Genomic DNA, 24324 nt, shown 5'->3' with positions numbered 1-24324 from the left:
AATGGCTTGGAGAGGGCTGTCAGAATGAAATCCGAATTGTTTTCATCCCGCCTCCCCTCGAGTTTCCTTTCAGCCTCACACTACCTACTAGGGAGAGGTGTGCCCCTCCAAGAGTGATCATTACCTCCCCCCAAGGCGCTGATGGGGGTCCTTTACAAACATCCATTATCATACCCTTACTGCAACAACCCCTGCAGGTACATCCAATGGTCTTTATTTTTAAAGGCATTTTTTAAAAATAGCAAAAGAATGCATGACACAGATTGTAAGTGTCTTGGGGTGGCGGGAAGCCACTCAGACCTGCGCTACGAAAGGCGATAATGAATTCAGTGTTGGCAATTCTCAGGAAACTATAGGAAAACACCTAGGCGTTCCAATTGGTCCCAATAGTGAACCAGATCCCTCCTTCCTTTCACGGTGCGGTCGGGGTCGGGTTATTCCTCGGTGCTGCTCCCAGCTACGGGGCTCAGGCACCTTTGGGCAATCCCGGGGACGCAGAATTCTGGGGCTGTGGGCCCCAGCGAGAGGGGCGGCTCCTACGCGCGTGCACACACACACACACACACACACACTCACACACCACCCGCGGTCGCAAGCGCGCACCGACAAACATCTACCTCGCCCAACCACCCACATCACACAACAAGGGGCACGCGACTTCACACGCCTCGCCCGCTCCTGCACTCAAACCACACACGGAAGCGCAAAACACGAACTGGCACAGGCTCGCGCACACGCTCACACCCCGGGCACACACCCTCTCGCGCGCGCGCCCACCCCCTCGCTCGCCGGCACGCGCGCGCGCACACGCGCACACGCGCACACGCCCCGTGCACCCACCCTCTTGCGTGCGCACGTGCCCTCGCTCACCCGCACACACGCGGGCGCACCCCCGCGCGCACACGCACACGCTCACACGGCCGAGCGGCGAGGGGCGGGGCCGGGCGGGGAGCGGCAGCCAGTGCGCGGCCGGGCGCCGCCAGGAGAGGGCGCGGCGCGGCGCTGCGGAGCGCGGCTGGCGCCCGAGTTGTTTCCCGGAGCCCGGAGCCGCGAGACGCTCGCAGTGAGCCCAGCCAGCTCGGGCCGGGCTGGGCTAGGCGGGGTCGGGCGGGGCGGCCCACAGGGAGCTCGCCCCGGGTCACGCCGGCGCCCGCCAGCCGAGCGCGGCGGGGAGCGCGCCATGGACCCCAAAACGGGCGGTGGCGAGGAGGATGACTGCGTGGACTCGGGCGCCGAGACCGGAGGGTGAGCCGCGCCGGGCCGGGCCGTGGGCGGGGGACGCTCTCCGAGTTGCGCTGCGGCTGCTCCCTGCCCGGGACCTTCCCGGACCCCGCGGCAGAACCGGAGCCTCTGGGGCCGGACGGGGCCGCGCGGGCTGCCCCTTCTGCCGGACCCCCGGTGGAAGGCAGACGGGCTGTGGCGGGCCGGCTTCCTCCTGGGCGGTCCCCGAGGGCAGCGCAGCGTGGTCCGTAGCTGCCCCCGGGCAGGGCGGGCCCCACCCCCCGGGGGAGGAAAGTGGAAGGACTCAAGGTTCAGAGTAACCCCCCCCCCCCACCCCCCGCACACCACCACATCCCGCCCCTCCTGGCCCCCCGTTATCGCGGAGATGATGTCGAGTACCCGGCAAATGCGGTGCCCCCCTGAGATCATCGTTAGGAGATGCGCTTGCACTTGTTTCCACCTTCTGCGAGGACTTTATTCTAGCCCCGCAGCTCTCTGGAGTCCGGGCTGGGGGCTGGGGACGGGAAGAGGATAGGACACCCGGCACCTAAAATTCTTTCAGAATCCTGTAAGAGGGTGACATTTTTCATTCCCGGCTTTATTGTGCTTGCTGAGACCCGCTGCTCGACTCCTATTTCTCCGCCGAACTTCTCTCTGCGCACCTGTCCCAGCCTTGGGTACAGGTGGGATGAAAATGGTGCTATGATCCAGCCCTGCTTAAAGAAACAGCTTCATTGGACTCAAACATGTAGCCCAGACCTTTATCTCTGGGGACTAATTAGCCTTCTCCCAACGACACGGTTTTCCTGAGTGGGACAAAAGACCGAGTATCTTTAAGGAGATGAATGTCATTGTAAATGCTTCCACCCAGCTCCTATCGCCAGAGGATTTCCCTGTGCAGAGTCAGCAAACATCCAGGATGCGAATTCTGACCCAGGAGGAAAGGATGTCCTTTCCTCTCTGGAGTAACCCTGGGGGTGGGCTGGAGGTGCCCAGATTACAGAAAGCCTCATTCCTGGAAAGTTGAGGACATTTAGACTATAATCTCGGGGCTTGGCAGCCCTGTGAGGACAGGAAGAGAGTCCAGTCCCAGAATGGGCACAAGGGGTTAGGCTTCCTAGGCAGTCACTCCTGCGGACCCAGCCCGAGCCTTCCCTGCAGGCTCCACCCATTCCTAGCCCAAATCTGGGACCTTACACCCTACAGCAATGGGCTTTCCCTGTCATCCCAACTTGCAATCATTTCTGGCTCACTGTGGAGCCCAGTTACATTCTGGTGAAGTAACCTGATTCCAAACACTGCACTCCCTTGTTTTTTTCCCCCCACACCTAGTGTATACGGCATTTATCAACTTTAATTGAAGATCCTTGGCTTTTTTTTTTTTCCTTCTGCCCCTAGTTAGCTAGGCCATGAATAGAAGAAGAAAACAAAGCAAAACAAACTAGCTCGTTTTCAGCTGGGTTAAATAAGGCACTAACAGGTTCATCCATTTTCAGTTTGCAAAGCTCACCTAAGACAGGTGTTTTCCCCAAAGATTCTGTCCCGGAGAAGTGGAGGGGAGGCCCTGACCCAGGAGTGACGACTCCCTGGGATCCCTGCGAACAACATGACAGCTGCCAGGGTTCCTGGGAGGGGCTTGCTGAACATACGGACACCAGAACTTCTGTTCACTGCTTCTGTCACTGAAGTGTGTAGTTGTAACAGAATAGAATTGTTTACTTATGGCCTTAGTAGCATCCTTAAGCTCAAGATCAAAGTAAAATGGCATGCACTGAAATAAAAGAGTTTTGATGTAGAGTTAGTAATCTTGCATAGGCCACATAGTCCTATATTTCCTGAAATTTGGTTTGGTTACGAAAAAGCCGCTCGGAGTTTCCTGGCTTTTGCAGAGTTTGCCCCCTCTAGCCCTCCCTTGCTTTCCTAAAGCTACCTGTCGAGACTATCTACCAAGCATGTAGAAAGCACTTAATACGTGTTTGCTGTCATGACTATTTTTAAAATACGAACCTGATTCTCTCCCTCTCCCTTCCAAACTTTTAGCAGCTCTGGCATCTATAACAAAGAGCTTAGACTGGCCGATGAAGTCCCCCTGGTGTTACGGGGTCCTCCTCTGTCTCTCTGGCCTTATTTTTCGGCAGGACCGCCCTCGTACCCAGCATCAAGCCACATGAGCAAGGTGTTTCTGATTCCTTGCCTTTGTCGGGCCGCCCTTTTCGCCAGCTATGCCCTTCTCCACCTGGCATGCCTGTCCACCGGCTGAAACTCTACCTTCATTCCAGACTCAGCTCAAGTGACACAGATGCTCGGGCAGGGATCGTTAATTTGAGGTCCATGAATTGTTTGAAATTTTATGCAAAATGATGTTCTTTGTGGCTTTTTGTGAGAAGAGACTGGTCTTTCATCAGATGCTCGAAGTAGCCTGCGATCCCCTCCAAAGGAAGTTGGGTAGCGTAGGAGAAGTTTCATTTTCAACGTGTTGTGTCTGAGGTATTGGGAGACGTCTGAAAGGTGATGAGCCAGCCGTTGAGTGTATCTGTCTTAGAGAGGAGGTCAGCCTGATGACGCTGCATCGGGGAACCGTCGGCCTAAAAATGGCAGTTGCAGTCCTGGGGGCAGATTTAAATCAACTAAAGGCAGTAAATAGCAAACCCTTACTAGCATTTACTCCATGCTGGGTACTGCGCTGGGCCTTTTACGTCATCCTTCAGCAACGCTGTGAAGCAGGAACTATTTAAGACCAGCCTTGAGAAGTGGGTGAAGGAGGAGGAGCTAATAAAGGGGCCTAAGGAAAAGTAGGCGTGGGGACGAAAAGGAGGAATGTGGTTTCCTAGAGGCCAAGGGGAAGAAGGGAAAGGCGTCAGCTGTGCCACTGAGAAGTGCATTAAGATGCAGGAACGCAAGGTGCTCTTTTTCTCAAACGGAGGTAATGAAGGAAGGGTGGAGTAGAGGAGTGGTGGAGGCAGAAGCCACGTCCTCTCCTCCTGACTCCAGGAGGGAGCAGAACGTGCTGCAGAGGAGGTCGCTGGAGTGCTGTGCCCGAGAAAGGGAGGGGTGAGGAGAGGCCGTAGCAGGAGGAGGGTAGAGGGGGTGCAGGAAGGATTCCCGAAACATAGGCAGTAATCCGTCTCCCATAAATACGTGTTTATAGAAAAGACTCTGTGAAAGGGAAAGAATAGAGATACAGAAAAACCGATGGTTTGTGACGTCCACTTTCTGAAAAGGTGGAGATGTGTTGGACTTGGGACCCCTCGGTTGGATGGGCTTTGCATAGAAGGGGAGGCCCGTCTCTTCTTACAACCTGGCGGGGCAGATGGCTTTCTGTTCCAGGCAGGTGCGGCCCCCCTCCCTCAGGAAAATGGAGGTTTGAAATAGTTTGGGCACCGCTGAGTGAGAACCCACCTGGGATCACTGGGATCAGTGATTGTGACTGGATGAAGGGACCGCTCCCCCTTGCTATTTACTTTCCTGCTCAGCTCCTTAGGGACAGGCAGTAAGGGAGACGGTGAGTGGTTGAGATCATCAAGGTTTGGGGGGAGAAGTCCTATTGCCAGGCCAGTGTGAACAAAACATAGGAGCAAGGGATTTGGAGGTATCGACGGAGCTGTCAGTCCTTTCGGCAGCATGATCAAAGAGAAGGCTCTAAGAATTTTTGTGCGTCCCAACTGCCGGTGGGCACACTGTGCTGCTCACTTTGACACTGACAATCGGGGGTGCCTGCGTGGCTCAGTCAGTTAAGCTTCCAGCGTCGGTTCAGGTCATGATGCCACAGCTCATGAGTTCAGGCTCTGCATCGGGCTCTCTGATCCTCTGTCCCCTTCTCTCTCTCTCTCTCCGCCCCTCCCCGACTCACGGGCTCTCTCTCACTCACTCAAAAACAAATAAAAATATTTTTAAAAAGTGACAGTCAACAGAGTCGGGTTACTGGGGTTCAACTCTGTGCCTTTAGTTTTCTCTGCTGTAAAACGGGGAAGATGATAAAAGTACCCACCTGACACGGTGCGTGTGAGAATTAGCCTCTACATTTAAAGCCCCTAGAACAGGGCCTGGTGTAAGTGAACCCTCAGTACGTTATTTCTCATCATGCTGTTACTGCTGTTACGAACAACACTCCAAATGACAAACTTACAGTTGTATTTAATAAAAATGTATATTTCCAGGTGCCCTCAAGATCATATGTTCTGTATACTCATCGCAGTGGATGCTCTGATGTTTTTCAGTGCCCTAAGAAATTTGATCATCGTTCAGAACATCTGCGAGAGGATAGGACAAATGTTATGATTTTACAGGGGAGGAAATGGAGGTTCCGAGGGTGCACGACTAGTTAGTGGCCTAAAATGGAAGCCTGGGTCTCCAGCATGCTTCCCACCTCGTGCCTCTCAAAGAGCCATCGATCTGCAGTTAATTCTCGTTTCCCGCTCAGGCATTGCCTTTTGCTGAAAATGCTATCTCTGCTGTCTGACCCACCTAGTACAGGCCAAGATTAAAGGCAAACTAGTATTCTTCGGTGGCAATTGGTGTCATTTTGAAGCTCCCCTTTTCCAAATGCACGTGAAAGCAAGCTTTGTGCTTCTGTGTACTTTTCGTTAGAAAAAAAAAAACTGGCAAGCCAGTTACTATCTTAAGAAACTATCTTAAGAAACAGAATCCCTTAACAGAGGGACAGGCAGTGTTGTTGTAAACCAAAATAAAAGGCACAGAGTGAGACGAATGCTTTACAACGGGTGTTTCATTAGTGGTGTCTCCCAGATTTGGCTTCTGAGACGCTCTTTCAAATATGACCGTTATCTGATGAATTATGTTTTTAATACTGTATAAACATTTGTGTACTTATTTTCAGAGAGAGAGAGAGAGAGAGAGAGAGAGAGAGAGAGGTGAGCGGGGGAGGGGCAGAGAGAGAGAGAGAGGATTCGAAGCAGGCTCTGCACTGTCAGCACAGAGCCCGACACGGGGCTCAAACTCATGAGCCATGAGATCATGACCTAGGGTGAAGTTGGATGCTTAACCAACTGAGCCACCCAGGCGCCCTGGATTATTTTCATTCAGAGGGTTGATCTGGCACTAATGAACCTCCACTTCCATGTCACCTGTCACTGAGCTTCTGAAAACATAGGGTCATACCATACCCTTTGGGTGACCTCCACCTGACATTTCAGTGTGATTTAAGAGATAGCAACCAATTCACAGGTCTACTGTTTATAAAGCAGGTGAATGGGAAAGGTTAGGGGGAATAAATTTGAAGATGGGACAGGTTTAGAGAACAGTAAAAGGTGAAATCTTGCAGAGAAGACAGGATGATCTATTAGGCACTCTATTATCTTTGTGTTCAAGGTGGGGCTAGTTGGCTCTAAATTACCATGGCATCTAATTCAATGGACTGAGAGCTAACAGATGAGATCCATAATGCACTGAGCTGATGTTTTAGAGAAACCTCAAGATCAATATTACTAAAATGCCAAGATCAATTCTTCTGCCAAGATTTTCCTGGAAAAGAGAATTTAAGAAGGTATATGGCTGCTGACAATGATAACCTGTCTTAAGTGCAGGCGCTTTTGTATATAACCCCTATATGTAGAATTGTAAGTAAACTACAGTGAAGGAACTGCATCTAAATTTCTGGTTATTATTGGCACAGGTACCAAATAAATGTAATATTTGCAAATGTGTCTCCTATATGTGTCAGATGTGTGAAGATCTACAATCCTTGCATCATTCTACTTATCTGTGTCGTGTGCCCATACATTCTCTTCCTAAAATTCACGGATTCACCTTTCATGCTTTATACTTGTAGAGTTGAATGTCTTGTGCAGAACCAAGTGGATCAATTCTTAGGATGTGAGACCAATAAACAGGATTCACTACTGTTCCCTCCTACCTTAAAAAAAAAGCTGGGGAGGGGCTCCTGGGGGCTCAGTCATTTGAGGTTGAGCATCTGACTTCAGCTCAGGTCATGATCTCGCGGTCCGTGAGTTCAAGCCCCGCGTCGGGCTCTGTGCCGACAGCTCAGAGCCTGGAGCGCGCTTCAGATTCTGTGTCCTGCTCTCTCTCTGCCCCTCCCCCGCTCATGCTCTGTCTCTCTCTGTCAAAAATAAATAAACATTAAGAAAAAAATTTTTTTAAAAAGCTGGAGATTATCTGCCCCTCCAGAGAACTGTAGTCATTAGCTGAAACTTTTTGAACCTCTTTAAGCACAAAATTGTTTTAAGCTTTACAGTTTGTCTTTCACCAGCAATATAATAATTGCAGTAAATAATCTTTTGGAGTTATTTGGAATGTATTTTATGAGCTATAAAAGTGCCCATCGCTTGACTCAGTTCCTGTTTCCCCTCATGATAATTTTTGTAAGGAAAAGAAAGTAAATCTCAAGCTATATTTGTGAGCATCTCATCTCTGTGTGCTTTCAGAAGTGAACAATGAGAAACAATCATATAGCAAACAACAGGCAAATGGTTGAATAAATTATAGTACATCACTTTACAATTATAATTACAGGAACTATAGCAACATGTTGTGACGGTATTTGGTGAAAAGAGCAGTTTAGAATTGTATCTCCATCATTATGGCAACTGTGTACAAATTACATAAACAGGATCAGCGGTTGGAGAGCACTGTGAGTCTTTCGGTGACTTTTCTTCCTGTTTGATTTCCGTTTTGATGGTGGACAGGGATGGAGGTTGGGGTGATGGATGAGACTGCAGAGCTGGGCAGAGGCCATCCTTCATGAAAAGAGGGGTTTATGTGGTACGCTGTTGAGCTGGGGCTTCATCCAGAGAGTGACAGGATCAGATTTGTGCTTCGCAAAGACTGGCTGCTGTTTGGGGAAGGAACTGGAGCGAGACGAGAGTGACAGTCGGGAGACTGACCAGCTGTCAGGCCTGACCCAGGCGGTGCCTTTAGTCACAAGAACTACATACAGAGAGATGCACAGCCGGGACCTTTGTTACACAAGCACCTAGCCTAAAAATACTGCCCGTTATACCTTAAGATTCTCGATAGAGGTGTCGCATGTAAATTCCATTCTACGTTCACATCCATCTGCATGCATGCCTGTATGCATTTGTGAAATGCATCTGCCTCAGGAGTATTTGGAAAATCCTAGCTGAACATACACATTTTTCTTTTTTTTTTTTTTTAATTTTTTTTTTCAACGTTTATTTATTTTTGGGACAGAGAGAGACAGAGCATGAACAGGGGAGGGGCAGAGAGAGAGGGAGACACAGAATCGGAAACAAGCTCCAGGCTCTGAGCCATCAGCCCAGAGCCCGACGCGGGGCACGAACTCACAGACCGCGAGATCGTGACCTGGCTGAAGTCGGACGCTTAACCGACTGCGCCACCCAGGCGCCCCTCACATTTTTAATACATGGTCCAATCACACATTGCCATTGAATGTTTCATTTGAATTGTCATGAAATTTCTTTAAAGCCTGACCATCCTAAGATGATCATATTGGATTGGGATTGTTTGGTCGTTGCAAAATGCTTGTTGACCATTTGTTACATTCATATGCAATTCCATTTCTTGTTTTTTTTTTTTAAGTTTATTTTGATAGCGAGAGACAGGGAGGGAGGGAGGGAGGGAGGGAGGGAGGGAGGAAGAGAGAGAATCCCAAGCAGGCTCTGCTCTGTCAGTGCCAAGCCCGACATGGGGCTCAATCTCACAAACTGGGAGATCAGGACCTGAGCTGAAATCAAGAGTCAGGTGCTTAACTGACTGAGCCATCCAGGCGGCCCTACAGTTAGATTTCTAAGTTTTGTTCTAAAGTTAATTTGGTCCCGCCTGGTTCCAGAAAGAATTTAATGCCCCAACACTGGGGTCAATGATCCTGACTGTCCTCTCTTGCATTTTCCTTAGCCAGCGTGTCACCATGCCCCAGCCAATCCTTCCACCTTTCAGCTCCTGTCTTGCCATCACCCTGCCCCCGTACTTCAAGTCCCTATCATTGCTCACCTCCTGATCTCCTCGCCAATAGTATCAGTTTAGTTTCCTAACCAGGAATGTAAAAAATTGGATTAGATGTAGGCGGATGCAGTTTGTAATACATACAGGGATTTGGAAATGTTAGTAGTCGCTATTCTCTCCAGCTTTAAAATTCAGTGATTCTGTAACTGCTAAAGCATTTCATTTGAAAAGGGGAAACTACGTGCTGTTTTCCTTCCATTTTGTTCCTCTACCAATAAATCAGTGCATCATTTGGCATGAGAGATGTAGGTCATTTCAACGGGTAAGAGGTGTGCTTTTTTGTGATGTTTTTTGAAGCTTTGTATATGCTTTGTTGATGTGGTAACAAAGTCAGTGGAGTGAAAATTGGATAATTTAAGAAAGGCAACATGAGACTAAGTAAATAAAAGGAGGGTGTATGTGGAAAATTAAACATAATTAACTACTTTATTTGCATAACCATATCCCCTAACTACCACTTGCATAATAAATCCCTACGTGCTTGAGAGATTAATTTCCCACTGAGAATGACTTTGGGACACTGGGGGGAGAAAACCAAGAGCTTCTATAGCATATACGTTGCCAGAGAGGGAAGGCTTCCCAGCCACACAAGTAGAGCAGAAACTTCATAGAGATTAAGCAGGCAGATCCTTGGCCAGATTCCCATTCTCACAGAGGCTGAGTGCCAGGAGCTGGTCTTTCAGCCTAGAAACTGATGGGTAATTTCACCCTGGCCCTTACCGTGCCTTTTTCCCTTTCCCTATCACAGCCCACATCCTGTTACTCTAATATGCAGCAGGATTTCTTCTCAGCTGGAACTGAAATCAGCCAAGCATCATTGTGCCTTTGTGTTTCCTGAGGGCCAGCCACACCCTGATTGTGGAAGCCCTCACAAGCCAAGGTCCCTTCACACTGCCGCCAGGTTCCATCATCGCTCTGCTGATGGCAGCCAAGAAACATTTCCCCGTGGTGTGGAGCTAACTTGAAGGTGCTCATTTGCGGAGGTTTAACCTTCTGGAGAATCATGAACGCCCTTGAGAATCTGGTGAAAACTTTGAGCCTTCTCCCCAGAAAAAATAAGCTTCCATTCACAAATTTGCCAGTGAATTTAGATGGTTCAGGACCCAGCTGGTCTGCCATCTTGGAGATCCAGAGAGCCCACATGAAGGAAACCCGCTTTCTAAAGTGCCTTTAGGGGTGCCTGAGTGGCTCAGTCGGTTGAGTGTCCAACTGCGGCTCCGGTCATGATCTCACAGTTCATGGGTTCTAGCCCCATTTTGTGCTCTCTGCTCTCATCATGGAGCCCGCTTTGGATCCTCTGTCCCCACCCCTTTGCCCCTACCCCACTCGCACGTGCGCTCTCGCTCTCTCTCACTCACTCTCTCTTCCTGAAAAATAAACATTTAAAAAAATTAAAAAAAAAAAATGCCTTTAAAATTTTGCCTTCACATTCAGACATCACTTTGTTTTACACAAAATCCCTCTGCACTACAATTTTTGATGTGTGCCATTTCCTCACATTTAAATAGTTACTTACCACTGTAAGACTGTTGTTTTTTTTTAAATTCTAGCATGAAGAAATCATTTGGATAAAGAAAAATAATGTCTAATCCTACTAACACCAAGGTTTTGTGTTTCAGGTCTGACTACAGCCACATGTCCTCCACCAGCAGTAAGTATGGTTTAAATGTCCTTCAGCACTGGCCTCTCAGCCCCACCTACGTGTAGAATCACCCAAGGTATCCTTGCCGAAGAGCATGACGCAGGATCCTCTGACTCTGAAAGTCGGGGCTTTTCCTGGAGAATTTAATTGTTCCTTGATTTCACAACTAACTAGCTCTAAGAACTAACTAGTTCTTAAATTCTCCAGGAAAAGCCCCAACTTTCAGAGTCAGAGGATCCTGCATCATGCTCTTCGGCAAGGATACCTTGGGTGATTCTTCTGTTAAGGCCACTACTTTCCCTTTGGAAACTGAGTCTAGAGGAACTAGCCTAGGCTCCGTTAGGATGGATGCTTCTAAAACAGCCTCTCTGAATAATCTGAGGTTACTCATTCATTCAACAAACATTTATCAAAAACCTACAGCCCAAAGGCTAACAGCTCAGTATGCATGGGGGTGGCCTCGGTTCATCTGTTGGGTCAATGTCCTCCCTTGTAGTTTTGTATCTGCAGACAGATGTCGTAGGTGATTGTCCTATGTGGTTAAAAAAAGTGGTTCGGAATGTGTTTATAAACACACTGTAAGCGTAGAAAAATATGCCTGTATTAAATGCTAATTTACAAGTAAATCTACTCATGGGAAATTAGGCCTTATATCTAGGAACAATTTGCAGTGATTAGGATCACTACATAAATGACCAAAGCCATTCAGATTAATTAAACACCTATTTTAAAATAACAAAAAATTGTCTTACAATAAAAGCCCTGGTTATTTGAATCAGTAAATACTGAATTGTTTTTCCTATCTTACTTCCCTGTTAAGCCTCAATTCTAAGTAGTACTCAAATGGAAGGCCACTTAATTGGATTATTCTATTTATTGATGTTCTTGCTTAGTTTTCCTTTGCAATAAGAGACTGTGCAGAAAGCTGTATTTCTGGAATTGTAATTTAGTGTCAAATTGTATTTAGTTATTAGTATAACTGCAGCGAATAATCTGTGATCATTTCAGCCAACTGGAGACCCAACATTGCCCCTTAGTTATTAAGAACCATTAGTAATAATGAGAATAATGCTCCAGTGATTTGCATGCCCTCCCAGAAGCTTCTGGATTCCTACAAATCAGGGAAGCCTGTCTTGAACTCTCTCTCTCTATGCTGCCATTCTCATTCCACTCAGTTTTGCCCAGAAGCTACATTTCTTTAAGAATGATTTTTATGAAATACTTGCCTAAAGCCTTTGCTCAATTCGTAGCTCTCAAATCAGTCCTCTGGGTCACAACAAAGCACCTCTCTTGTCAGCGAAACCGGTAATTTGGTTTGGGACGCTTTCCTCTCCATTATTTTAATTGCGATCTCTGAGTTGGAATTTCTCTCAGTGCAACTGGGATCAATAGCCGTTTATTGCTCTTCCTTTTCTCTTTAAATGTTTGGTTATTCCTGCCTCAGTCTTCAGTGTTGGGACCTCTAGGTAAGTGAGGATGTATATGCATTTCATATTTTAGTGAGGACATGTATTTGGCTATAAATAATAGAGAAAAAAATAAGGACTTAAGTAGGGGTTTGTTTTCCTCTAACATTAAAAAAAACAACAACAACAAAAACTCAGAGGAGACAATGCAGGTCTGATAGGGAAGCTTCTTTTTATCGTTTTGCTTGGCTTTTGGCTTCTGTCCTTAGGGTTGCCTCAGAGTTACAAGATGGCTGCCTCTACCACAGGCATCACATCCTTGTTCTGGGCAGGAAGAAGGGGTGAGTGGATACTGCTGGGTCCCTGGCTGTCTTTGCCTAGTGTTTGCCTGGCCTGTCTTTCCTCCCAGCCAGGAGCACAAATCCTGGCCACACCCAGATGTAGGGGAAGGCCCCTGTAGCAGTCAGTGAAAGGTAACAGAGTGGGCCCTTTCTGAAAAGAAAAAAAGAATTAAGTCTGAAGCCTTAAATCTGTCCTTTAAAAACATAGGTTTGACAGTGCTCTAATAATAAAAAGTATTTTCCAGGTAGATGTTAAAAACCTCATTTCCCCAAGAACGAGATAATCACATTCAGAGGACTAAGTGGAGAGATGTTTACTGTCCATCCTGAAGGATTCAGTTCCAGGGTCGCTCCTTGTCACAGCCCCACCTGTGCCAACACCCTCTATGTGACTGGCAGGACCCACAGAGCTGACTGGTCCCAGTTCCCACTTGTCGTACTGACCCTGCACCTCACTATCATTCCCCTGCCCTTGGGCAGTCTCTCTGAATGACTCAGTTCTGATTTCTGGTTGGGATCTGAGCCTTGGTTCTAACCATTCACTGTTAGGAAATGGATTTTTCTGTCTTCTAGTGGGTCCTGTTCAACATTCACATGATGCTCTTTTACCCATTCATTCCTGAGTTCACAGGGACATAAGAACTTGCGTGGGTTGAGCTAGGGTTAGAGTCCGTTTGTCCACGGTCGGGTTTCATCATTGCTAGAATGGGCAGGAAAGCTTCCTCCGAGGGCACTGGTTGCTATTTAGGTGGCCTCTCTTCCCTCAGAATGCAGGGGCTGTTTCCTCATGCTGCCTGCCCCTGATGGCAGAAGAAGAAAGGTCATCACCAAGAGAAAGTAGTCAAGCAGTGGTATGGGACTTAGGTCTCCTAGCTCCTACTTCCGGAATGGAGTCAGGAAGGGCATGTGGCTCACTGGGCATTCTGTTTTCCCTTGACCTCAAGGATCTCAGAATCACATTTCCATTGAATGTGTTTGGTGTCACTTTCAGTTCTTGGGGAAGTGGCTGAGGAGGCTTCTTTAATGGATAGTTTTGTAAATGGGGTAAATGTCAATTTGGGTAAGTTTTTTTCTACTTGCAATGGGTCCCTTTGCCTTTTTTTAGATTGACAGAGTTGACAAGCTTTTCCTTTGTGCTTTCTACAAAGCGAAATACACTGTTAACACTCAGATCTCAAGAAATCACAATACTTCCTAGGAAAGATGAATTTGATTTATACTCCCAGAATTTTAGGTGGTTTTTCCCGAAACCTGGTTAGAAGATCATCAAGCCAGTTTGTACAATTTGCATTCTTAAGTGATTTAAATAAAAAAAATTTATAAACAGGATAAAATAAAAACAATAATTATGCTGGGAGAAGAAAATCAACTGTGCCAGGTAATGCTAATGAAATTCCCATCATGTATGATTGAATATTTTCATTCAAATAAAGTTTATAATCAGACTCGGAGAATTATTCTTAGAATACGTTGGGAGCTTAAAAATGGTATCTTTAGGACAATGTGACATTTCTTGAGGATCTCTAGCCCCAGGATAATGCCAGGAGAAGGGGGTCAAAGAATTAACTAGTTCTCTTTATTGGAGACTGTTCTCCAACAGCCTCCTCTGTTTGCCCTCCTAATCTGTGCCTTAAAACTGCTCCTTCTCACAATTCAGGTATAGTCAGTGACTCTTTACCATATAAACTGCCAGTGGCAGCAGAAATGCCTCACAGTTTTGTGCCACTTCATACTTTTCAAAATGCAAATGGTAGAAGATCCTTTGAAGTGATACCGAGGCCCTTGGCAATGCCCTGAGGAATTCCCCGTATCTGAAATTATGGAGAAAGGGTCATGAACAGCGTGTTCTGCTGATTTGAGCCCAGGACCGCATACCAAGGTATGCAGAGAAGGGACACATCATGGGGTGGGCAGGAGTCGCGGAATCTGTTCTTCAACCCACCCAGGCCTCGGATTCCTGCTCTCCTGTTGTTTCCCCAGCTTTCTTTTCCTAGCTCCCTGCTCTGTCCTTCCAGTGACTCAGGCAGCTTCCCGGTTTCCTGCCTGCATTCTCCCTGCTGGTCCAGAGCTCCCACAGGCTGTAAGTCCGGTGGAGTTCTGTCCTCTTAGCTTTCCTGGGTCCGCCATATCTGTGACCTGATGCCGCGGGCCTCTGGACACAATCTCTTCTTGAGGAGAAAGGGTCAAGTGATCCCAGGCATTTTTCAAATAGGAAAGTCAGGCGTCTTCAGTTCATCACAAGGCCTTGTGGCTGGTTTAGAGCTTCTACAGGGGCTTGTGGGTCCTGCCTTCCTGCTGTCTGCGAGGACATCTTATCCCTTCCCAAGGCTGCCTCGTCTCACAGGCACATCGTTCCACATAAATACCATCTTCTCCCTTTCATGTCTTCATAGTCTCATCATCTCCTTGAAGTTTTAAGGTATTAAAATACCCCACGTTTTAATTTTGTCTTTGGCCACATCTGTGCCTCCCCTCAGCACCGAGGGAAAGGTCAGCCTCATTGCGATTTAATTAGTAAAAGTAAGGAGCCTTGAAGGCAATACACTGAAAGGACATGGGGTGCTCTGTGGAACTTGTTGCTGGTGGGGAAGGTTGAAATAAAAATGATCTGTGGCTCTGTATCTAAGCGCTAACTTCAGACTTGGGATAATGAAATATTCATTGTTTTCTTTCTGGGTTGGTTAGACAAGTTATTGACAGATGGATGTTTTATTTATTTATTAAAAAAAATTTTTTTTTCAACGTTTATTTTTTGGGACAGAGAGAGACAGAGCATGAACGGGGGAGGGGCAGAGAGAGAGGGAGACACAGAATCGGAAACAGGCTCCAGGCTCTGAGCCATCAGCCCAGAGCCTGACGCGGGGCTCGAACTCCCGGACCGCGAGATCGTGACCTGGCTGAAGTCGGACGCTTAACTGACTGCGCCACCCAGGCGTCCCCAGATGGATGTTTTAAAGAAGCCAGTTGTGCAAATAAGGACGGTCAGTATCTTAGAAAAGGTGATGGTAGCCAATTTAACTTTGATCCATGGGTACATTTCATAGTTTTCATTTTTTTCTTCTGTGTACAATACTTTCTCCATTATGATTTTCAGAATAAATGCTTGCTCCTGTAGGCTCTTATTTCCTAAGATCCGGGAAAAACCCAGATCTATTCATTAATCCTTATGACGAACAATTTTAGCCATTGCATGTGCATAATTTTGTGGCCAGCGTGAAGTTGGCAATGTACACAGTTTTGCAAAGAGACTAAAACATCCACCTGTCCATCCCCAGCTAAACACTCCTATTGCAGTGAAACCATCAGAAGAAAAGTCACGAATTTTCTCTAGATCAGAATGTGGCCTTGTAGGCAAAGTTGGTTATAGATGGTAATATGGTCTGTGGGGCTAATCTGACAAGTGTCTTAAGTAGCTTCATTCAAGACTATCACGACTGTCATCCATTTCCCACATCTTCAGTGTCCTCAGGGCTCATTAGTGATACTAATGATGTTTGATACACTGTCATAAAGCCAACAGGTGACATAAAACAAAGCATGGGAGAAACACTATACTTATTTCCAAGTAGAGGAAAGTCAGGGTTTTGAAGTCCTACTTGGTCATTCCATTGAGCCGGGAGCTCTTAATTTTGCAGCATCCAGAAATGAACCCTAAATAAGAGCGATTTCCATCTTCAGTGTGCATTAAAAGCATGCTTGCGTCCAGAACTGCTCTCGAAGGAGATTCAGGGTGACCTGCCACATAGCTGGAATGAATCTGCAACCCTAGGCAGGGTCTCTGTGAGTGGCCGTGTGTTGGACGCTGGTGGCCCTGATAACACAGCCCTCCTAGACATGTGGCCATGGCTGCAGAGACCAATCGGAAATCATGAAGATGTTTTGCATGTGGACAGATAGTCTGCTTGCTTTGTCCATTCTGTCCTCCTTTGTGGCTCTGCCTTCCACGGTGACTGTAGGATTAAAGCTTGGACTCAGAAGTCTCCATTGTATCCCCTGGCAGCGGGCACCTGGTACACTTACAGCCATTGCTCCTGTCACTGCGTGAGAAAGAGCCCTTAAGGCTTCTTCCCTCCTCCTGGGAATGCCCTGGCCTCCCTCCAGCTTGCCCTGACTTTTAGAGAGAGGGCCCTGCTGTTGGTGGCTCTACTCATGCTTCCAAGCGTCGAGGCTTTCTGTGACAAGTATGGCTCCTGGTTTGAGACGCTCATCATGTTCCTGGACCTTCCTCTTAGACCTGGAGCCACTTAGCATGTAGCTTGCAGGAAGCTCTAATGAAAAGGCCACTTGCGTCATTTTGGGCAAGTCTGGGTCTTGAAGCCACTCAACGTGGAGGCTTAGCCCCAGCCTGAGAGCCACAGAATGCCAGCTGGTGCAGGTTGGGGTCCACTCGCTCAGCATTTTGTCAGCTGCCCCGAGAAGGTATTCTTGGTCTGGCAGAGCACATAAATCTCCAAACTGGAAAACTTGCTACTCAGAGTATGGTCCACAGACCACTGCGTCAGCATCGCCCCGGAGACTATTAGAAATGCAGAATTCCAGGCCCCGCTCCAGACCCCCTGAGCCATGTGAGTTGTTTGTACTGAAGTTTTAAGGGGCACTAATCTAGCTCATCTCCCCAGTGAGCAAGGTAGGTATGGTCCATCCAGATTTCTTTTAGATTCTGATTTTTAATGGCATAATCTGTATACTCCAGGACTTATCTACATGAGAAAAAAAATTCACTTGACAAATATTTAAATTATAGATTATTGATAATTTAAAAGAAGAAAACTGTGTTCCTCTCCTGAGTAGTTCATTTTAAAACATAGAATGTTGTCCTTATCTCCTGAGTAGTTTGTTTTACAACATAGAGTTTGTCCTTATCAAGCAAGCTAGAGGTGTGTGTTTGGGGTTTTTTGGTTTGTTTTGTTTTTGTTTTGTTTTGTTTGTTCGTTTTTGAGAAGCAGGCGCCAGCCTTATCTGTAAGATCACAGACTAGCGAATGAAGCCTGAGATGAACGAGGGTACTGGAGCTGAAAACCAGTGCAGTTAGACTTTATTGGACAGTGTGGGTTCTGTACGGCCAAAGTCCTCTGCATGGGAATCCGGAAGGCTGGGAAACACTGGTATTTGGCAGTTGGTAAGAAAAAAGCGACAAGCAAAGGTACACATTAGGAAATCAAGGGGCGAAGACCATCTACCACCTAAACAACTCCTTTGATGCTCTGTTACGCTGGCATCCGCTTCCCCCCAAATAGGGTGCAGTCCTATGGGTCCAAAGATGAGTTCTAATTGTGTGACTTCAGCTCCTAGAGGTGGTGTCAGTTTCTGTCCAGGATAGGAAGGAAAAATGGGGGCCGACTTCTCACAACCATGTTCTCCTTTAGAAGCTGAAGTAACCCTTCAGGGACAGCTGGTCTACCGGGGTCGTCCGGACTACCCACCCCAGGGAGGGAGGGAACACAGTCTGCAGTGAGTACTTTCCATCCCACCTTCCTGACATGCTTGGCGCTTTTCTCAATTTTAAGTAATTATCATTACTCAAATAATACATAGTCATTGTAGACAATTCAGAAAATACATATTGGCAAAAAGAACAAAACTCAGATTGCTACCATCTAGAAATAACCAACAGCCGTAATTTGCCTTTATAGATTTTTTTCTGAGCATCTATATTGCTAGAGTTATATATTATTAGCAAAAATAGTACAGTTTTATAGTCTAATTTTCTCAATAAGTATATGTGAACTTCTTTGTTGTCAGTAAACTTCTACAGTAGTTTGTGCAGTATTCCATTATATTTCTGTACATTCACCAGTGCCCAGTTGTTGGCACCATAGGTTATATTCACTTTTTTATTATTATAAACAGCATTGCCAGGAGTATTTTTATACTAAATCCTTGTGTGTATCCTTCATTATTTCCTTAGGATAAATTCCTACAAGTGAAATTGCTATAAACATGTAAAGCTTTTGATGCTTACTGTCAGCTCATTCTCCAGGGGTACCATTTCACTCGCCCCCCGCCTGGCATGGATGAGGGTGCCAGGGCCTCATAAAAACTGTGATTTTTGTGAATGAAAAACAATATTGACGGATACACACACAATAACAATGGTCAAAAGTGCTCTGAAGAGTCGGTGATAAATGGGGAGACTCTCAAGTTTTGGAGACCTGCAACCTGAAGTCTTTTCTGTGTTTCTCCTGAAAAGTACAGTATTGATTACACTCCCACTGTGACATTAGCAGCAGGAACAGCCAGCAAATCCATCAGTACTCTGCACAGGCGTTATGACAAGTTGGAAGTGTTTGGGGACTATTGTGCAAAAAGCCAGGTCGTATCCACTAAAGCTTACGATATTCAGAATTGATTAGGAAGGCAAAGAGGATCCTGCCCATCTTCCTTCGTTTCTTCTTTGTAAACTTTCTCTCCTTCCTCCACGTCGATCAAACGTCTATTTTGTACGACCCGCTGGTTACTACGGGAGGGAAGGAATATTCCATCTGCTCTCCCTCCCCCTTTTGTTTTTATCTCACCTGGCATCTCCCGCCACTATTGTTAGCACAGAAAGGCAGTGCAGCCTGTGACTGGAAGGCTTCTCTGTCCTTTGTAACAAGAGCAGTTGTGAGAAGTCCTTCATTTGTCTGTTGCAGAGAGAGCTGGGCTTCCTCTGTGATTCATCTTTATTTCACAGCCTCAGGCTTGAGCACAGCGAGGCTAAAATGTGTGTAGGTCACGGATAACCTGGACTCAAGCTTGGACGCATCTTTCTATGAGATGGCATGCTTCAGGAGTCACATTCTAGCATTTTCTACTCTCTGTTGAGAACTCTATTTGAACCTCCTGTTATAGTGACTATGAATTTTTACAGTCACATGCTCAGGCATAAGACTAGAACCACTGCACTTACACTGAAGCTGAACTTCACTCTGAGCTGCCCTCATGCCTAGCAGCTGAAGGCACGGTGCTCTCTGCTGTGGGTCCTCCACCCCTGCAGGCCTCGGCCCAGAAGTTTCGGTACATGATCCTTTCTCGGAAACCCTCTGCCATCCAGACGTCGGTCAGGTCCCTTCCAGTCTTCTTCCTTCCACCGGAAGCCCAAACCTGACAATCTCTGAGCTGAAAAGGCCACTCTGGCAACATGGCACGGGTGATGCTGGGGGAGAACCCTCTCTGCTCTAGGTTTTTAGCTTTTCTTAGCTCAGAAAGCCTCTTCTGTCTCCAGAGCCCCAGCCCTTGCAATAGAGAGCCTTTGCCCTTCAAGACTGTCTTCTCTGCTGTGATCTGGAAACTATATATGAGTTCAGGAACTTGACTCATAGGCCTATCTGCCCCCACCCTCCTGGAAGCCATGAACAGCCCCGAATGTGCAGGTGGAGGGCCACAAGGCAAGAAGAAAATTGTGGTAAATGGGAACTTTGGTTATTCTCTCTAAAATTCATCTGCTGTGTCGTTTAGAACACATCTCCCACTTTGTTTTCCTTCTCTTTGTCGTGTGTGAATACCTTGCTTCCTCAGTTAGGTTGTGAGCTCCAGAAGGGACATGCATGTGTCCTCCTGCTGTGCAGTCGTTGGGGCTGTTTACAGGAGAGCTGAAGCAGAGCCCCGAACTGGGAGTCTGGGAGGTGTCTGCTCCTTTCTAGGCCTGCCATTAAGTGGCCGGTCAACTTGGGCAAGTCGCTGGACCTCATCTGTGACATGAGGAGGCTAGACTAAATGCCTCCTCCATCTTTCATTTTCTAGTCATGTCCAGTAGTCTTGTTCTTCAGGGGGTTGGAAGGTACATATTTTCTAAGGAAATGGAAACCAGGACCAGGAACGTGTCAGTATCATGTTGAGATTGGTCAAGCAGTGGAACATTTGATCAAATTTTAAACCAGAAAAAACAAACAAACAAACAAACAAAACAAGTCCGCAGGCTCCCTTCCCTGCATTGCTAGTTTGATCATGAGCAAAGCCAGCACCAGATGTCATCACTGGTCTTCCTCCTGTGGCGGTCAGGATATATTTTATGAGCACCTACGTAGTGCTTTTTCCTAAACCGGTTGTAATAGCTAAACGTTTGATTTTTCAACATCCTGCCAGAATAAATCCCTTTGTAAAATAAGTCTTAATTACTGTAATTGTGAGGACCTCTCCAACCAGCTCCAGTTACTAGAGGTCTGGGGTTGGTTGATGAACAAATCATTGGGGTAGGTTTTGGTCACCGTCCTCCGCTTTTGTCTGTTCCGTTGTGATAGATGTAGCTTACCTCTCAAACCACGATGAATATCCTAACCCCGTTGTTTGCGAGCCCTGCTGCCTCATCTCCCAGTCTGTAGAATTTTCTTGAGGTCCTGGCTCTCAGGATGACTTTGCTACTGCTGAAAATGACAAGGTATATATGAAGCGGTTGAAAACGAGTACACATTCCTGAGTAGAAGAAAGGATTCTGTGTAAAATACTAGCATCGCTTCTGTCATGTCGAGCCCTTTAACTTTTATACTCCGAGGGTCTTTGTCCAGTATTAAGCATCAGACTGCGGTGGGCAACAGACCTGTGTCACCTTCTCATAAGCTTTCAAAATCACTACAGTCGTAAGGACTTAGATAACAACTCTGCCATCAAGAGATGGCCCTCGTTCCTACCGCTTGTATACCTTCTCACACTAATGACCTGGCGACCTCCTAGTCCCCTTTCCGAATTTATGCCAGGCTGTGTTGGAATTTAAAGGGTCTTTGTCATTGCTCTCTGGTGAGTGGCTGGCCTTTGCTTCCCCCTCTTGTTCCTATCTGGAGGTTTATTTCAGAATGAAACTTAGAAGTACGTACAAAATAAAATGCGTATTTCATTTTCAAGGGGAAAAAATATGCAGGGTGTCTAAAGACCCTGTCTTACTTTCTCTATTATTTCGTCCTTAACAGTGTCCTTAATAGGGTCTCAATAGTGTAGCAGGACACTGGCACGCGAGTGCCACACTTCCAGATCCCTGACGTCGTTCCTGCAGCAGATGGTGAGAATAGAGAAGGCAGGCAGCTCTCGTTACGGATGGAAAAGGCCTAAGGATCAGAAAGATTCCACATTGTTTTCCTCTGCCAAGTGAAAATATAGGCTTTGGCTTAACCACCTCAGCCTATATTCCATTTTTCAATTACAAGAAAGTACTGTGAACTCAGGCTGAGAGAGGAGAACTTTTTTTTTTTAATCTTTCTTTATTTTTGAGAGAGAGAGAGAGAGAGAGAGAGCACAAGCAGGGGAGGAACAGAGAGAAAGGGAGACCCAGAATCTGAAGCAGGCTCCAGGCTCTGAGCTGTCAGCACAGAGCCCCATGCGGGACTTGAACTCACGAACCGTGATATCATGACCTGAGCCGAAGTCGGAGGCTCAACCGACTGAGCCATCCAGGTGCCCCGAGGAGAACTTTTTTTTTTTTTAATGTTTGTTTATCTTTGAGCCAGCCAGCGAGAAAATGTGGGCTAGGGGCAGAGAGAGGGAGAGACAGAGGACCCCAAGTGGTTTCTGCGCTGACCACAGGAAGCTTGACGTGGGGTTTGAACTCATGAGCCGTGGGATCATGACCTGAGCCAAAGTCAGACGCTCAACCGACCGAGCCACCCAGGGGCCCCGAGAGGAGCACAATTTTATCTGCATTATTCGGATCCCCAATGTTAAAAAACCTTGCGTGTCACGATGTCGCCACCAGATTCTCGCTATTCCCACCCTGCCTCTAATTTTGGCTTCGGCTGGGGCTGGCACTGGGGTCAGCCTTGCCACTTTCACAGCCCAGCATTGGAGGTCAACCAAAAGCCCTGTCGAAATCCTAAAACCACTAAGGATTGAGAAAGCCTGAGATTTTATCTTAGCTCTTGGCAGGGGCAAAGGCTCTTGCTTCAGTTTGTTCATTAGTTCAGAGGTCTGAGGAACTAGCTTTAAAGGAAAACTGTGAAAAAAGAAAAAAAAAACGATGAAGGCAGGTTATTCATTACATTCGGGATGAATAGACTCTCTGGAGAAGGAATTTGGAAGCCCCTTTCTGAGAGCCTTCGCTTCAGGCAGGCATTCCCGGGAAGACCGGGCAGCTTAGTGGGGGGAGGCTGGCTCTTTTGTGGCACTTGACAATGGAGTCGGTTTTGTGTTCGCCACCCTGGAGCCTCTTTTCCTCCCGCTTCCTGACCTAATTTTTCTTCCCAGCGTCCGCCGGCGCCCGGCCTGCCTTTGTTGCACACCCGATCCGCCGTCTCACCTGGGTTTTCTGCCCCTCAGTCATGAGGGTCTGGTTGACCAGACCAAGGATCCAAGTCCCTGACGGACTCAGTGCCACAGAGAGGGGCTTTAGAAATGCAAATAAGGAGTTTATTCAGCCTCCTGCATATGCGGTTCGAGAAATGTCCAGGCAAGCTCCGGGGCCAAATTCCCTAACCCGGCAGCAGCTGGAGGTGCCCTGGGTCTGATTCTTTTAGCCTCTTGTGACACTAGAATGGCACGTGGCAGTGTATTCAGGTGATGCTAACTGGTTATGGCTGTTGCCTTGGAAACCTGTTAGGGTACCACATTCAGGATAGGTTGCTCAGTGAAGTGTCTGCCCCTTGCACTTAGCTGCCTGACTTCATCTTCTATATTTGCTTGCTCTGACTCCCCCACTAGATTATAAGTTCCAGGAAGCCAGAAAGTCTTTCGTTCCCCACTGTATCCTGCGGTGCCCAGCACAGAGTAGGTGTTCAATCAACACTGCCTGGTTCGGTAAATGATTTGTATTGTAAGTCGTCAGTGATAAATGGTGGATAAAACGACAGAGACGTCAGCCACCGTCCAAGACTTCTAGAAGGAGGCGTCTGAACTTGTATCCTGAGAGTTGGCTGGGCCACGCCTTTGAAATGAGAGATCCGGACTTTGAACTAGACATACCTGCTGCTGGGAAGGAAATACTTTGGGGACACACAGTAGTTTGCCAGTTCTGGGAGGAGGGCCAGCCTGGCAGGCCCCAGGCAGTGGGAGACAGCACAGGCAAGAATGGGGTGAAGCCCCCCGGGTGCGAAGGATGGCAGGAGTCCGGGTGCAGGCAGCACTGAGACAGCTGAGTGGGAGGTCCAGCATCAGGATGTCTGTCAACAGGCAGAAGGACCTCAGTCCCTGCCCAGACTTTACCAGACTCCAGCTTAACGTGTCCATGCAAGCCCGGGATTGCCAGAAACTGCCCAGGCATAATGGTCCTCCTCCATTCACGGCAGAATCTCCTGCCGCATTGCCTGAAGGAGCTGAGCCACACTTTCAGGGCCCAGCCAAGCAAAGCAAGGACGGTGAGCTAGATAGAGAGCGAGAAAGCGCACAGGTGCAGAGCACGGAGACCCTGTTCTGGGTGGGCCCTTGTCAGATACATGAATATTTCACCTGCGGCGTGGGGAGAATACACCTTTATCATGGTATTGTTTTAAATTGAGTGAGATAATATATGTAAAGCTTTTAGGACAGTGCCTGGCAAATAAGAGCTTCATATATGGTTATTACTGTCTAAATTGTTATCTTTTGAACTTCAGAGACCCGGGGCACCTGGGCGGCTCCATCGGTTAAGCGTCTGACTCGATATCGGCTCAAGTCGTGATCTCACGGTTCATGAGTTAGAGCCTGGCATCAGGCTCTGTGCTGACAGCACGGAGCCTGCTCAGAATTCTCTCTCCCTCTCTCTGCCCCTACCCTAGTCATGCTTGCTTGCGCGCGCTCTCTCTCTCTCGCAAGAGAAGTTTCTATTTAAAAAAAACATTTTTGGGGCGCCTGGGTGGCGCAGTCGGTTAAGCGTCCG

The 24324-nt window shown here is 47.3% G+C and overlaps 1 protein-coding gene across 2 annotated transcripts in view; it reads left to right on the top strand.

Moving 5' to 3' along the window:
- The first annotated feature begins 969 nt into the window (after positions 1 to 969).
- Positions 970 to 24324, top strand: part of FAM124A (family with sequence similarity 124 member A) — a 91992-nt gene continuing 68637 nt past the window's right edge. The window contains exons 1-2 of one of the 2 annotated variants that reach the window (XM_043578204.1): positions 970 to 1245; positions 10800 to 10831. In XM_043578204.1, coding sequence (XP_043434139.1) covers positions 1181 to 1245; positions 10800 to 10831 — 97 coding nt within the window. In that variant the 5' untranslated portion in view covers positions 970 to 1180. The remainder of the gene's footprint in view (positions 1246 to 10799; positions 10832 to 24324) is intronic. The other variant, XM_043578214.1, reaches the window with a different exon arrangement.

The sequence above is a fragment of the Prionailurus bengalensis genome, chromosome A1 (genome assembly GCF_016509475.1).
Source record: "Prionailurus bengalensis isolate Pbe53 chromosome A1, Fcat_Pben_1.1_paternal_pri, whole genome shotgun sequence".
Taxonomy (NCBI): domain Eukaryota; kingdom Metazoa; phylum Chordata; class Mammalia; order Carnivora; family Felidae; genus Prionailurus; species Prionailurus bengalensis.
This window is presented reverse-complemented; position numbering and strand designations above follow the sequence as displayed.